Source organism: Parasteatoda tepidariorum, chromosome 12, assembly GCF_982258835.1.
Source record: "Parasteatoda tepidariorum strain Cologne lab strain chromosome 12, Ptep-v5.0, whole genome shotgun sequence".
Classification (NCBI taxonomy): Eukaryota; Metazoa; Arthropoda; class Arachnida; order Araneae; family Theridiidae; genus Parasteatoda; species Parasteatoda tepidariorum.
Genome location: NC_141766.1, coordinates 12,556,558 through 12,572,715, shown reverse-complemented (window position 1 = coordinate 12,572,715; position 16,158 = coordinate 12,556,558). Strand labels below are relative to the sequence as shown.

At 34.1% G+C, this 16,158-nt stretch overlaps 1 protein-coding gene across 2 annotated transcripts; it reads right to left on the bottom strand.

The window, feature by feature from the left end:
• Positions 1-637: 637 nt before the first annotated feature.
• On the bottom strand, positions 638-9,094 carry LOC107437399 (uncharacterized). 2 transcript variants are annotated; one of them, XM_016049386.4, is made up of 6 exons: positions 8,608-9,094; positions 5,373-6,923; positions 5,100-5,298; positions 1,971-2,248; positions 1,738-1,892; positions 638-865 (listed from the first exon to the last, which is right to left on the bottom strand). In XM_016049386.4, the coding sequence occupies exons 1-6, from the start codon at positions 8,717-8,719 to the stop codon at positions 689-691; spliced, it is 2,472 nt and encodes an 823-aa protein (XP_015904872.4). In that variant the 5' UTR covers positions 8,720-9,094; the 3' UTR covers positions 638-688. The 2 variants fall into 2 exon arrangements, with proteins under 2 accessions (XP_015904872.4, XP_087012114.1); XM_087155988.1 differs by having other exon boundaries at positions 5,100-5,295; positions 8,608-8,985.
• Between the last annotated feature and the right edge of the window lie 7,064 nt (positions 9,095-16,158).

The following is a 16,158-nucleotide window of genomic DNA, read 5'->3' as shown; positions in this document are numbered from 1 at the left end:
TTTTATAACTATTCTAAATCACAGTAATAAGATTGATGAAAACATTAACATAATAGTTGAAAATTCTTTGTGTAAATTCTGTGATTAAAACCATTCTCAACTGAGCAACGAATTACTGCCTAATCAAAATTTGGACCTAAAGGTAAATCCAAACTGTATTTAAAGTTTATAAAATTTTCCGTTACTAAAATAACTTTGTACTAAATTAAACTAATTGATCAACCACAATTAGCTAATCTTAAATTAGAGATTAAATTTCAAACTTTAATAAATGGGTTACGGAATAAGCAAGCTTCCAAAATTTTAGTTTGCGAAGCAAATGTTTAAAGAACTACCTCAATAAAGAGCAAATTTGTTAAAAAAGCAAATTTGTTAAAACAAATCTTAGTTGCCCCAATACTTGAAGAAATCGGAACTGCATAATAAGCAACTTTAAATTTGAGGGTGTTCTGGGTAAAGCACTAAACTTGTGCCTCCAATAAGGTGTATTGAGACGTTATGCACAGAAGAAAACTGAAACCCATAAAGAAGCCCTCTGAAAATATTAATAAGTGATTTAAAAATATCAACCTTTGTAAAAGCAGCTTTACATTATTGCCCCCACACTTTTTATATTTGAACAGTAAATGAACAACAATTAGTGTCTTTGTCACTTTAATTAAACTTAAGTCTCTTACAAATGAAAATGTTATGGAAGTACAAATGAACTTGAACTTATAATTTGATTTATCCATCCCATGAATGCTGGAACTTTAACGTATATACTAGGTACGAAGTTTCTGCCACATCCAAGTCCCCAGGATACTAAGCCAACAAGTTCGTGGAATCCACCTACTTCACAGGCAAGAGATCCTCCAGCGTCACCCTGGAATAGAGTTAATAAACATTCATACTCAAAGTTATTCATTGATACTAGTATCGTAACCCTGTCACTAATATTTTACGTACTGTAAATTTAGAAAACTTTGAAACTGAAAAGGTACGCTATATAAATCCTACTAATTTGATATATTACGCAAGATAAATCCCATGAAAAGGTTTCAGAGAAAAGATACCGATAAGTTAAATTTTTAAAAGTCAGTAGTTTATTTTTTGGGCATTATTTCACACAGCGTATGAATATATTATATATATCTCAGATTTTAATTTTCAAAACTAGCTGTATAACGTAAACTTCATAGCAGTGTTTGATAATTTTACTCATTGCTCAAGTTCAGCTAAACCAAAACATTTACTGGAGCACATCGGGATTAGCAATGACATAAATGTAAACAGACTACCGTAAGAATGGTTTTTGAATGCTCGACAAATATAAAATACTATGGTTTGTCTGATCAGTTTCACATATATATTATAGCTTGAAAACTTAATTTTAGAAAGTGAGACTCAAAAGTGTAGCAACTAACTTAATACAGCTCACACGCACGGTTCGAGAAATATTCCATGAGAAACATTTTATTACTTTCTTCGAATATTTTACTCACGTTCCCAAGATTCGATTTGAGACTTTATATTCAAATTATTGCAGTGTTATTTAACCATTTTATTTATGATTCTCTACTTCAAAAGATTAAAAGATTCATATCTCATGCAAACCGAAACTGCAAAAATTATTATTAATTTGTAGTTTACTCCTTTCTTATTACTAGATTCCTATCGAACGCTTATGTCTAGAAAACCTAACTGTCAAGTTAAATGTTCATTCTTAAAACTGAATATTTAGGAGAATAAACATACCTGGCAAGCATCTTCAATACCTTCACCACCTGCACAGAAACTACTGGAAGGCAGAATAAACGGATTGTCCAATGCTTCTGTAACATTAGTCATGCACTCCATGTCGTCCACAATAGGGATTTGTGCCTCTCGAATCCTCAAAGCCATACCACCTTCTAAAAAAAATTGGAGTTATTAGCAGTTATTTTACACATTTAAACCTTTACAAACTTTTCAAAGTTAGGACTATTTACCAGGTGAAACAAATCCATATCCAGTTACGGTGCATTTAACTCCCTCTTTTGGCATCTTTCTAGTAGTTGGAAGACATACTACACAGGCATTTCCACCAAGTTCGACAGGTTTTTGCAAACGAAGTAGAGCAATGTTATTATCTAGAGTTTTGCTGTTGAAGTTGTGGTGCACAAAGGTAGAGAGAACGCGAACAGTTTGAGCCTTGCTGTTGTCCTCTGGGCTTTTCAAATCTGTAACTCCAGCTCGGATGAAAATTGCTTGACCCTCCTCTAGAGAGCTATGAATGAGATTTAAATTTTAAAACTTAAATACATAGAATGTTAAATATAATACTTTAATGAAATTGCGAATCTTTTTTGATAAAGCGAGCCTGATAAAGCGTAGCAGATGAACGGGTGTCTAAGCTTCTAGTTTTAAAGCTAATACACGAGCATATTCGTACACTTCAAACCTCAATATTAAAATTTAAAACATAACTTCCAAAAACTAACATTATACTATGTTAAAACAATCTGAGCACAAGAAAGAGTTAGAGTAGCAAGTTATTTCTAAAAATTTAGCTTTGGTTTTATTAAAACGGATGGCGATTTGTCAAATTACTTTGAAAACAATTTAGGCTACGGTCTGAAATTTGACAAGAAAAATAAAGCTTTCAGTTAACTTTATTCAGTAAGGATTCTTCTGGAATTATAAATAACTGTTTTAATCACAGCCATATTACAAGCTACGCAATAAAATTTGAAATTTTAATTTTAACATTTAAGAGAATTCCATGCAAATATTTTATCAATTTACTGATAAAAAGAATTGTCTGAGACAGATGTGTTAAAATCATAATTTAATAATTTACGTAAACATACTATAGGTAATTGAGTGTGTGGCACTACAAGAAAGGGTTGTGCACCCCATATATATATGAAATATAGTAACGAGATATTTTTATTCACTTTGCAAACCAAATAATCTTTATCTAAACTTTGAACATTATTGTAAAACCGTATTTCCTAGTATTAAGATTAGTTTCATTTCAATGTGGTAAAATGTAAATTCATACAATGTTCCAATTTGGTGCTTTTCTAAATTATTTTCCTTCAAAATTACTTAATATTCCATAATTCCACAATTTCTTAAAATATTAAATAGATATACGAATTAAAAATTTTAGTAAACCGAATGTTTCTTTAGTGTGCTTCATATTATAATTTAAAAAAATTATATTTAGTTTCAAATTAAAAATCTAAGATGGGGTGCATTTATAAATTTGGCAGGGGCTCACCTAAGTGTAAGTAAGTCACTGGTAGAAACTGCGTGAAAGTTAAGTCTTATCTACTAATTATGTTAGGCTATTTGAGTATTAAAATGCTTCGTACAGTAAACAAGTTAAATATATTGATAACTATGTTGATCTCGAAAACTATACACAATATTTCAAAATAATGAATTGCGCAAAAATTCAATGAAGGTCATAACCCACAATTTTAATTAGTTTCATAAGTTAAAATTTTCCATAAACTTGATCCAAACAAAGATAGTGTCTTATTATCGCTCGTATGCTGTGTTAATTATTCGATCAGGGAAATAAACCTTCCGCCACCGAGAACTTCCGTAGTAATAACCTATCAGATTGGAATTTCCCTTTAAAATAAAATCCCTACTGAGATATCAACATTAATAGCCCCGCGTGGGAAGGGGTTCAAGGGTTTTAACTACAGAATTTGAAAAAGCACTAATTCAGAATGATACGGAAACAATAAAAATAGTGAGCTGCAGACTGCTACGGATACAAGCGTTTAAAAGTTTTATTGCAGGTTTCATGGATAGAAATTAACTATATATTAATGCTGGTTGCTTAATTGAGCAGTACATAATTTATGTATGAAATTTAAATATTGAATAGAGATTAAAACAAATTCTGAAACTTAGAAAAGAGCAGAGTTTCATAAAAATTTAAAATCGAGTAATGTTTCAGCAATTTAAATATTTCGCAGCTATGTTTATTGAATTTGATTCAGCAACTTTGAAACAATTAGTGTTAAGGATTAGACCTCAGGCTAAAAATAAGTTTAAACTACCTTAGATTAGAATTAAAACTAATGACAACAGAAATATGGACAATTTTGCGTGGAGTATTGAAACACGAACTGGAAGAGAGTACAAGAACTAACGCACTCAAGAAAACTAGATCAAATTTAAAGTCAAACCTGGCAGAAAAACCAACCACGACCACAAAAGAACTGGTCGCGGGACTCCTTTCTGAAGATTAAGCACTTCTCTGGGCATTAAACGATTTGAATATTCAGCTCGTAAATAACCAGATACCATCTCCAATTGTAGATAAACTTTAAAATCTTATGAAACCGAATACTAATAGCCCTAAACTAAATAGTAAAAATAACTAGCTCTCAATTTTTCTAGCAAAATTCTGTTAGTAATGATCCCTTTAGAGCAGACCGGCCTTTCATTAGAAAGGTTCTGGGTTCGAATCCCGGGAAGGCATGGATGTTCATTGTCTGTCCTTACTGTGAGAGCAAAGTTGGCCCTCTGGTGCGCGTGAAAGAGTGGCCAACAAATCTGCTCTTCAGATGCCTATATGACGAAGGGTCATTCTCCAGGGCATTTTAAAAAGATTTAGAATTATTAAATTTAAACCATTTATGTTAAGATATGAAGAAAGTTCATATTAAGTTAAGTCACAAAAGCAACTGAACTAAAAATTTAATTTAGCCAAACTATTAGAGTTAGCATATTAATTAAAACATGACAATCTACTCTTTCGTACAATTTAAGCCTAGAAAAAGAACAGTTACTCAAAGCAAACACGAAAGCTTATCTTTTACACTAGTCCCCACTAATACCCATATTTATGCTAACAGACTTCGAAGAATAAATACGCAGTTTACAAAACTTACTTTTATGCCTAATTTGCACATTGCAGTTTAAGGTAGAGTAATTTCTACGCAACTGCACCCTACAATGTTAACCTGCTATCGTTAGAAACAAGTTTGTCACTCTTGCTAAAATAAGAGACCTCGTAGCAAGTCCGATCAGACTACTCTAGATAGTTGAAGCAATAAAGACTTTCGCATCAGAACTTAAACGCTCAAATTAAAGAATAGCAGAAAACATACCTTGCAACGCAATGAGCAGCTGTCAGTACCCAAGAGTTGTCAATGAGAGCTCCACCACAAATATATTGGTTTTGAACGTTAATAACAGCCACCTGCCAGCACCATTCACCAGGCAATGAATCTTTTCCTCCCATTATTCTTGGAGTATCGCGTCTTCCTTTGATACCACAGCGAGGAAGGCTAGAGTCTCTGGAGGCTGCTAACAAATTAAAACCAAATCAATATAACTGAATGACAAGTATAGCATATGTACTAGCTTTTAAAAACACTTACGTGAGGTATTGAAGTAAGGAGATATGGATTTTAGGTATTGCTCGTGATCTTCAATATCCTTCAAACGTGCACAGCAAACAGATCTTCCCGGGCATGTGAAGCCATCGTAAGTTGCGTAGCCTCTGAAACAAGTGAATCTCAAGAAGTAAGACATGCATGAACCAGGGCAAGGAGGCCTGGAATTTTTATCTGTATGGATCACCGGAGTATTTGTAGTCACTGGTGCTTCGTCATCATCATCTGGTATCACGATGTCTGAAGTTTCTTGATCTATAGGTGCATCACTTGCTTGAACAGGAGGATTAGGCTGAAAATTCGCAGCGTGTTCAGATGCTTGGGATTCAAATTGGTGTATTGGTTGACGAACTAAAGGAGATTGCACTTTGACTCTTGTATTGGAAGCGGTTTGCATACGAGGAATGAATTGCTGGTAAAGTTCACCTGTTTGACTTGAATAAATGGCTATTTCTCCACTTAAACGAGGATATGTAGCTAGTCTAATCAAACTTCTAATATCAGTTCCTAAAGGCAAATTCGTGAGAGGAGAGATCTGCCCATTTTTGCTGACTTTAAACACATTACCAGCATCATCCACAGCTAGATGTCCAAGAAGATTAGCAGTGATGTCATTTGTGAAAGGTGGGGGTGTATTTGGGAAGGGCATAGCTTTGAAACGAGGAGGTTGAACATTAGAAGGATTTACCATACAGCAAGAAGTGCCAGTTTCACAAGTTGTAGGACCCATCACTAATTCATTTGGTGGTAAGCAATATCCACCCATATGAAAAGGTAAGCACGTTCCTGTACATTCGATTGGTTCTTGAATTTGAGCTCTTTGAGCAGTAGGAAGTGTACAGCACTTAGCATTGAGGGGGCAAGAAAACTGGTTTAATATTTTGTCACAATAAATAAGATGGGAAGGATGCATGCAACTTCCAGGGCAATCGTATTTTTGGGATTGTTCTGCAGCTCTCTTAACCTTAGTGGATTTTTCCTCTTGATCTATATAATATTGAGCTCTTTGATAATCCTCGTCATTTAAGCAACAGACTTCTCCAGCTGAACACACACTACTTTCACTCATTACATAAGAACAGTCTGTCATAAATGCCGCAGATATGCACGTTCCAGGGCATGCAGAATCATCTACTAGCTCTTGGGTCTCTGGTGTGACAGGGGCAAGAACCGCTTCACCAGCTTCCTCAGAATAAACAATCTCATATTTTCCACTGTTTAGTAGTTTCATTTCCTCGTTTACTTCCTCTTCTGGAACCTCGACTTCTTCAAATACACTCTCGTTTAACATCTCTGCTTCCGTCGTGAATTCAGATAGTTCACCTTCAGACATTTCTTCCACTTCGGGGACCACATTTGAATCTAATAAACTCTCTGTTGTAAGATCGGGATCTGCAAACTCCGTAGCCGCCATCTTTTCAAGGTGATCAACGCAGCAAACCAAATTACCGGAACAATCTGTTTCACTGAGAGATGTGACACACGATTCTGCTGTTTGGCACACTCCAGGGCACTTTGACTGACCAGCAGTCTCAGCTAAAATAAATCAAGAAAAGTTCGAAATTTAAAAACGCATGAAAGTTTAATTTGAACACATTTTAGCATTGCACTCTAAAAGGTTAGAGAGCATAAAAAATAATAATCTTTTATAAAAGAAGTTTTCAAATCTTCGATACTTTTACAAGATATTTCCTAAAAGGAATAAAAATTATGAGACTAGATTTAAATAACACAAAAGTAAATCTGCTAAACGCTAAGATAATGTACTTTGACTAAACGAGAGAAACTGCATTGTAAACAATGTCTGACGTAAAAATTATATCACAAAGTTCATGAACAATAGTTTAGAAACCATAGCTCCTTCCATTGGTAATTAAAAAGGATCCTAAAATATGCAATGTTTAGAATAATTTTTTTTTGATATTTCCAGCTTTAAAATATGAATAAAATAATGTGAAGCAACATATTTTAGATTGAGTCATTGTACATGAAGATGCAAATTTAATATTTCCTTGAAGTTTTTCTTTGGCATGTGTGAGAAATAAAGTTTCCGCAATAAAGTCGTAAAGGCATTAATATTTTAAAGACTTGTTAAAATAAAACTAACGTCAAGTGACTAGACTAAATGAAATTTAAGATATGATTTACAAATTTAATATCCCGAAGAACAGTTAAAATCTTAATTTTCAGAGTTTACGCTTTAAAATTGAAATGGTAAAGCTGCTTAAGTTTGATTCATTACACAGATTCTAGTTAACAATAGGAATAGACTTCCTGAATTTCACGATGTTCCAATTTTAAAACTAAACGCTTTTATATTTCACACATAAAAATATGAAAAATTCTGTGAGTCAAATTTGGTACTTTAAACATTCTCATAGACAATTCGAAAACTGGGTCAAGAGCCAAGGATTTCATAGAAATTTATGTACAGAAGAATAAGATATCACATGTCAAATTATGCTCTCTTAAACTGAAGTTCGTTCAAATCATTTGACGGTTAGAAAAGTTTCTCAGAGGTGAAAATTTAATCTTTGCAACATTAATTGGATGTCAAGATACAATATGGAAGTGACATATTTGCAAATTTATAACAATTAAGATCAGGAAAAAAATCTAGATTTCTTAAAATTTGCAGTTGTACAATTTAATTTGATATCTTTCCCTATTAAAAAACCTAATAATTCAAGACTTAATTCAAATTCTAAAATTTGCAAAAAGTATGCAACAATGAACACAAACATATCAAGTGTTTACACGAGCAAATTATTAAGCAGTAAATCTTAAAAATTCTCTGTCTGAAGAGTAGTTTAATTTAGACGTACTCATAAAAGATTTATACTTTCAGAAAGACACCACATTGAGGCAAAAGATCTTTCAAAAACTAAGCAATAAAAACTTTTCAAGTAAATCAGTAATAACAATTAAAAAGCTAGTATAATAAGACAATCTACATTAAATAAATTTATCAAAATTCATTCACTATTCAGAAAAATTATATATTCACCCTTAAATAATTTTTTATCTAATCAACAGATAACGAACATGTTTGAAATTAACTAGTAACATTAACTAGTGCATTTTTAAATTAATCTTAAGTCAAACCAAGCAATCTACCGAAAATCAGATTAATTTATGCGTAAGTTTATTACAAATTAGCATTTTTACAAGCAAATAAACTTATAATTTATTCTCACCACGCTATAAAAAATAAACAAACCTGAATGTGATACCGGCTCATGACCATGAGCCAAGCACGTCCTTGAAAACACCACAACAAAGAGGAGACCCGGAAGCAAATGCATGTTGAATCGCTTAGAAATTAACTGCATGAGCCGCCCTTTTTATTATCGATGCATTCCTCTGTTCACTTCACTTTATTTAAGAATTTTCATAAATGTGTAAAATAATTTACTATTTCTTATGCAAAATACACAACCGTCGGCGACACGAAGTATTGCGCAAATCATACTTCACAAATTCGCTAACTATGAATGAGATTCTGAGACCAGTTCTTTACCCGAAACGGTCGGTTCGTTTTTCATTTTATTTTGTTCTTTCTTTCTGTAAAAAAAAACCATTCCCACTTTAACCTCTCAAAGGTGAAACCGAAACGTCAAAGAATGAAGTAAAGAAGAATGGAAATTCACCGTCTGACCTGATCATGACCTACGATAGGACCTTCTTGCTTCGTTATTTCTCATTACATCATTTCGACGGAAATCTCTATTTGGGCCCCAAAACTAGTTGCCGTATCATTTCAAAGTCAATATTTAGATATAGATTTGAGTGTAATGAATACATATTGATACTTTTGCTATTATAAAGAGTGAAATTATAAATCTAGTAAAGTGTAGAATAAAAGTATGGGTAACGAACTTGTTCATTTTTAATGAAAGAATCGTGTCCATTGTCGAAATTTTTTATGGCGTTATTCTTTGGGTAAGAGATTTTAATACGTTGCTTGTAAAAGTTTTTTAACAATTTGCGTTGACTGTTTTACGGGCTCAAATATTTATGGTGTATCTGTTGATGCGTTTTTGGTTTCGATTTTTAAAGTTTTTCCATTTCCGAATAAATTAAAGGTATCATTTTATTTTGTTTTATAATTGTCGTTAAACAGCCGACCCAATTATTTTGAGTGTACGATTTCCAATTATCAACTCTGTAGCCTTGTAATTTTGAAGTCCCGCAGTGGACTGATCGTTAAGACACGGTTTCCAGCAGATCACCGAAGTCAAGCATCACTGGCTGCTGTCAGTGTGCGGGTGGGTGACCACTTGGATCAGTCAGCGTAGGGACCGAGGGTGTGCGGTATTGGTCCTCGTTAAACTGTTCTACCGTAAAGTGCTCGACTTCGCGTGCAGGTCATTGGGCTACCGAAGCGGGGGTGCCATCCCCTCTGCAGAGGATCAAAATTGTGATGGCTTGTCTTCGGATCATCCTCAGGGATGTTTCCAAGACCGTCGCCAATAGCCCATTGTGCAGCTCTAGTGCGACGTAAATAAAATACCTACCTACCTGTAATTTTGAACTTAATTTAGAAGACCCCCAATCTACTCCTGGATTAAGTATCGGAAGAAATTTGCCTTCGTAAAAGACGTTTTGATGGAACTAACTCGCACTTGAGTTTCACTGAGAGGGAAACCGCGAAAACCTCCTACGGTTAGCTTGATCGTAAGGAGACTCTAACTCATGATCTGGCTACCACTGACGTTATTTTCACGCCAGCTTTGTGATCGGTGCGAGCCGGTTGCGGAATCCGTATCGACCAGCCATCGCTGAGATTCGGACATAGGTCACCTCATTGGAAGGCGAGCTCTCTATCTTCTGAGTCACTGCGGCTCCAGGTTGAAATCATTCAAAAAATTACATATCACATTATTCATATTTCATGCGTAATTATTTACGCGAAGTTCATGAGTTCGGTCCCATCGAAAATTTTCTATTTAGGAGAATGTGCAAGTTAGGGAATGGTATAGCAGTTCTGACTGTGATCAGTTTGTTTTACAAAACACATTGGTTGAGTTTGCCTTCTTAACTCCTGTTATACTAGAAACATTTATATGCGATTCTCTTGTAAGCACGGAGATTAATCAGTACCTTCGGGATATGAACTCAGCTCTTCGTCGTTAGCCAGGAACTTAGTCTTTAGGCTACTCAGGCTATTGATTTGTCTATTTTCAAGCTCAAAAATAAGTATATTTTATTTCCTTATAAATAATGAGGCTTTTCAGAGACTTTGAGGCACGAACCTCCTACCATTTCTATCACAATCTAAGACACATTATCCAGATCTTAATTAAGAGATTCTATGCTTATTCCGTTATAGTAAGTTTATTATTTGTTTATTAAACTTTATTATAAGTTATTAAGTAAGTTTATTATAAGTTTTGATCATATACTCGTAGTTTTGTTCTTTGTTGTTGTAGTTCATTTCCGTCGCACTAGAGCTGCACAGTGGGCTATTGGCGACGGTCTGGGAAACATCCCTGAGGATGGATCCGAAGACACGCCATCACAATTTTGATACTCTGCGGAGGGGATGGCACCCCCGCTTCAGAAGCCCGACGACCTGCACTTTACGGTAGAACAGTTTAACGAGGACCAATACCGCACACCCTCGGTCCCTACGCAGACTGATCCAAGTGGTCACCCACCAGCACACTGACCGCAGCCAGTGATGCTTGACTTCGGTGATCTGCTGGGAACCGTGTCTTAACTATCAATCCACTGTGGGACTTCGTTCTTTCAGATAAACAAGTCATCTTGTTCTAATGGTAGTACTAGTAGTAGTATTTTATTTACGTCACACTAAATTTGCACAATGGGCTATTGGTACGGGAAACATCCTTGCCAAATATATGCCATCACTATTTGTTGTTGTTACTAATTCAACTTGCCAGTATCTGCAAGCCTACTACCTTATCATGAGCTCCCTGAAGCGAAGTTCCATCAAGGAGTGACGTTGCAAGTACATAAAGCGGGAATTTCTTTTTCAGTACCACGAACTTCCTGGAAACTGTTTCCTTGCTAGAAACTCAACAGTTTTTTTTTTTTTTTTAAAGCCGCTATCTACCACCAAGAATCCTCATTCTTGAATGAAATGATGATTTCTGATGACTAAATACGATATGGAGCGGATAAATTTCTTTTCTTTTCATTTTTTATTTCACAGGAGCAGACAATAAAATTTCTACAAGAAAAACGCGCCTGAGAGACCGCAATTTTCAAGACGATAATTGAAGGAGAAATATTTTGTTTCATTAGTACGTGTAAACGAAAAGGTAATTATAGAGTTAAGTGACGTTAAATTAGAATTTACGGTCAACAAAATATAAATTATTCTCTCAATATATGATAATTGTTACTATTTCTATGTTGCGCGAAAAATTCCCTGGAAATAATACCTCCTTTTGAAATCCCAATCATTTTTTTAAATTCTCTATTGAAGGTAGGTAGATACTTTATTTACGTCCCACTAGAGCTGCACAATGGGCTATTGGCGACGGTCTGGAAAACATCCCTGAGGATGATTCGAAGACATGCCATCGAAATTTTAATACTCTGCAGAGGGGATGGCACCCCCGCTTCGGTAGCCCAACGACCTGCACGCGAAGACGAGCACTTTACGGTAGCACAGTTTAACGAGGACATATACCGCACACCCTCGGGCCCTACGCAGACTGATCCAAGTGGGTCACCCACCCGCTTTCTGACCACAGCCAGTGATGCTTGACTTCGGTGTTCTACTGAGAACCGTGCCCTTAGGACAAGGGCACCGTGATATCTTTATTGAAGGATTTTTAATTTAACAATACTCTCACTTTATTCCGAATTATACTTTTTTATACTATGCATTGATTGCAGTATAAATTAACAGATTTTGAGCAGGGGTTAATTATAAACAGAACAATTCATTTAAAAGACGCAATTAAAAATAATGGGAAAAGTAATTAGAATAAAAATGTTCCGTAAAAAAAATTATTTTCTTTTTTTACAAATTTTTTTAAAAATTTTTATTTTTTCCAAATATTTCCATTAATTCAATATAAAAGCTGCAAAAATCGATCCTTGAATCATACTTTTAGTAGTATTTTATACGTAAAGTGGTTTTACAAGTCATTAGAAACTTTTTTTTAACAAATCCATAAATTAATGCAGTTTCATGCAAACATGCTTAATTTACTATCAATAAAAATAGTCACCTTAATGATGCAACAAATAAAACAAAGTAATAAGTAAAGTAGTAACTTAAGTCATATTGTTATAAATTTGAAAAACTAATGAACTTTTCTGAAATTAATTTCTAAAGGACCAATACAAAAATTTTAATTTTTCGTCTGAGAAAATTTATATTTTTTTTGCTAATTAGTTATGATTTTAAAGCAAGTATAATTAAATATTCTGGCTACGCCACTACTACAGTACTTGGGTGCAAAATTTAGCAATTTACTTAAGCATTATAATATATGCATTATTTTAAAAGTCTTACTTTTTTTCAAACAAAGTATTTAAAACAAATGAAACGTATCTAAGAATATATCAGAAATATTTATTAATAAAAAAGTTGTTTTATTACACAAATTAAACAGGATAAATTATATGACAATTTTTAATTAAAAAAAAATATATATAATGGTTTAAATATTTGCAATTAATATTTTTTTAGTTTAAAGAAAGCAAGAAACATAAAAAACAATAAATAGTCAGTAGATTAGGGTAAACTGAACATTTTCAGCACTTTATGCAGTATTGAGAACAAAGTCTGGAGAAAACAAATTGGAGATGTCCGCTTGTAAATTCTTAATGTCTAGGTGGGTTGGCCACCCAATTCAATAAGAGATAAGTGAAATAAGAAAAATCAAGTTTTATTTGTTAATCATAAACTTATGACAAGTTTTAAAGACTGAATTTTAGAAAGGAAATTTACTAAATTATTTTTTACTTTTATATCCACTTTGTAATGTTTCAAGGACAGTACAATCACTGATATGTTAAGGTAGGGGAGAGTGGGGTCAATTGTAACATTTTTTACTTAACTATTTTTAACTAACAAAAAATCAAATATATTATTAGTATTAATTGACAGACGAGTAAAGTAGACTATCCTCTACTAGAAAAAAAAAGTAAATACCTAATTTTAAATGTTATTATATTAGTTATTAACAATTTTTGACAGTCATGCACTTGTTACAATTGTCCCCACTTACGCGGTCAATTGTAACAGTTCATAAATTCAACTAAAACACAGTTAATTATACATATTATCATAGTTGTGATATATTTTTTTATTGATCAAAATAGTAGCGATGTTTTAGGAGTAAAAATAATAATGAGCAGAGACCTAAAGGGTTAAACTTTTAACTTTAAAGGGTTAAAAATTTTAATTCATGCTGTGAAAGGTGACAAATAAAATAATGCACATGCAAGATAATATAAATGATATAGGAAACTATTGGTGGTTCTTAAAGAGTTAAGTAATGGTTTGTAAACAAAAGATTATTTATTTTCAGCTGTTACAATTGTCCCTTTACTTATTGTTACAATCGTCCCCAAGACGCCATTTCAACTTCATTTGTTAAAAACAATGCTAGTTAATTAACAAAACTAATCTTTTTTTTCTGAAATGTTAATTAAGGTGTCCACTTACATATTTGGTTAATAAATTTTATTTGTCTAAAAAAATTACTTTGTTACAATATAATATTCTAATACCAAAAAAAGTACTTACGTAGCGTGAAAACATCTTTTGTGATGTAACTCTTTCAAAAGTACATAAAAATGGTTGCCAGCAGGGGTGTACATGTAGATTTATTAAATACACCTTGTGTGCCACCTAGGAACCAAATCTAGAGCCCGACACTCGAAATTTTTGCTCTGTTACAATCGTACCCTGTTACAATTGACCCCACTCTCCCCTACTGACGAAAAGTGGTAGTTTCTCTAGCATTTCAGTTCTAAGAATTTATAGCGTCACTTCACTGTTATATAGATTTGTTTTTTACTCAGGATTTGCATGCATAGCTATACTTTTACTTTCGCTACAAGTAATAGAAATACAAAATACGTACTTCTATTTGCATTTCGTTACTTTTCAAATTTTGTACTTTGTTTTTTCGTTACTTTTTGCGAAAAAAGTACAAGTATTTGTAACTAAAATGTCAAAAGATATCGTTACTTTTTTCTGAAATTTCTTCAAAAAAATTATGAAAAATTTTAATTTATTTTGTTTTGAGTTTTTGTTTTTGGGACAAAAAATTATAAAAGATTTGTAAGAAAATTTTATTGTTCACTCCCAGGCATATATATATTGGAGTCCCCAATATATAGTCCCCCTCAAATACTACGCCTTGGTTCACTTTCTTTCCATCGTTTTTCCTTCTCTAAAGAAAACCATTTTTTTTCTGGATGCAAGGAACAAAAAGCACAAAAATTCAATAATTTGAAATAATTTATTAAATTAAATAGCTACTAGCGGAATTCAGGATAAATTGCCAAATTTATTGTATATATATATATATACAATAAATATATATATATACAATAAATATATATATATACAATAAATATATATATATATATATATATATATATATATATATATATATATATATATATATATATATATATATATATATATATATATATATATATATATATATATATATATATATATAAACTCATGTTTGTGAAAATTGCAACACCATGAAGGACTTATGCAAGTGAGCTGAAATTTTCAGGAAATGCAAAGTAAAGCATAATATGCAAATGATTAGAATTTCAGACCCGTAGCGCATGCGTATGCTGAGCAGCGCCCTCTGAACGGCGGATGGATCCGAATAAATGGACGGCTGTAGCGAGGCGTGTATGGTTATTGGTGGTTATCTGCTAGTGGTAAACGTTAGCTCAGACGTTACTTATGCCTCTTCGACGAAAGAGAGCGAGATTTCAACAACTTACGGAGTTTGAAAGGGGGAGAATCTTCAGCCTTCGTGAAGCTGGATTGTCTCATTGTGCAGTAGCCGCTCGTGTAACAGCAGCACAGTGATGCGTGTTTGGAAGCAGTGGACGGACGAGTGTCAGACAACTCGGAAATCCGGGAGTGGACCCCGAAACGTCACGTCAGCTCGCGATGATAGACACCTGGTCCTGCGGCTACAATGGGCCAATCAGCATAAGGACTGGCGTGCTGATTGCCAGCAGGTCGTGTTTTCTGACGAATCCCGCTTTAATTTGTGGTACCATGATGGCCGCATTCGTGTCAGACGCTATGCCTGTGAACGCCACCTTCCGGAGTGCATTATCGAACGCCACAGTGGACGAACACCCGGAGTTATGGTCTGGGGTGCCATAGCATATCATGGACGATCTCAATTGCTACGAATTGTGGGTAATCTGAACAACAACCAGTACATCAGTGAAGTTTTACAGCCCCAAGCTGTTCCCTTCCTTCAAGCCTTGCCAGGCGCTGTATTTCAACAATGCCCACCCTCATATTGCTAGAACTGTTCAATCCTTCCCTGCATTGCGGCAGGTACAGTTTCTTCCTTGGCTTGCGTATTCCCCAGATACGTCACCGATTGAACATGTGTGTCATTTCGTTGGTCGGTGCCTCGCTCGCGATCCTCGTCCTGTTGCTTCTGCAGACGAACTTTGGGTACGCATACAAACTATATGGAATGTTCTTCCTCAGACAGACATTCAAAATTTGCTTGACTCCATGCCACGTCGGGTAGCAGCGCTTATTGCGGTGCGTGGTGGCTACACA

What these genes read in the sequence shown, in the direction of transcription:
- LOC107437399 (XM_016049386.4), bottom strand. Translation starts at nt 8,719, where the DNA reads ATGCAGTTAATTTCTAAGCGATTCAACATGCATTTGCTTCCGGGTCTC. An exon ending in TGAGCCGGTATCACATTCAG is followed by an intron (nt 6,924 to 8,607) that starts GTTTGTTTATTT and finishes GATTTATTTTAG; the next exon opens with CTGAGACTGCTGGTCAGTCA. An exon ending in GCTGCTCATTGCGTTGCAAG is followed by an intron (nt 2,249 to 5,099) that starts GTATGTTTTCTG and finishes TCTCATTCATAG; the next exon opens with CTCTCTAGAGGAGGGTCAAG.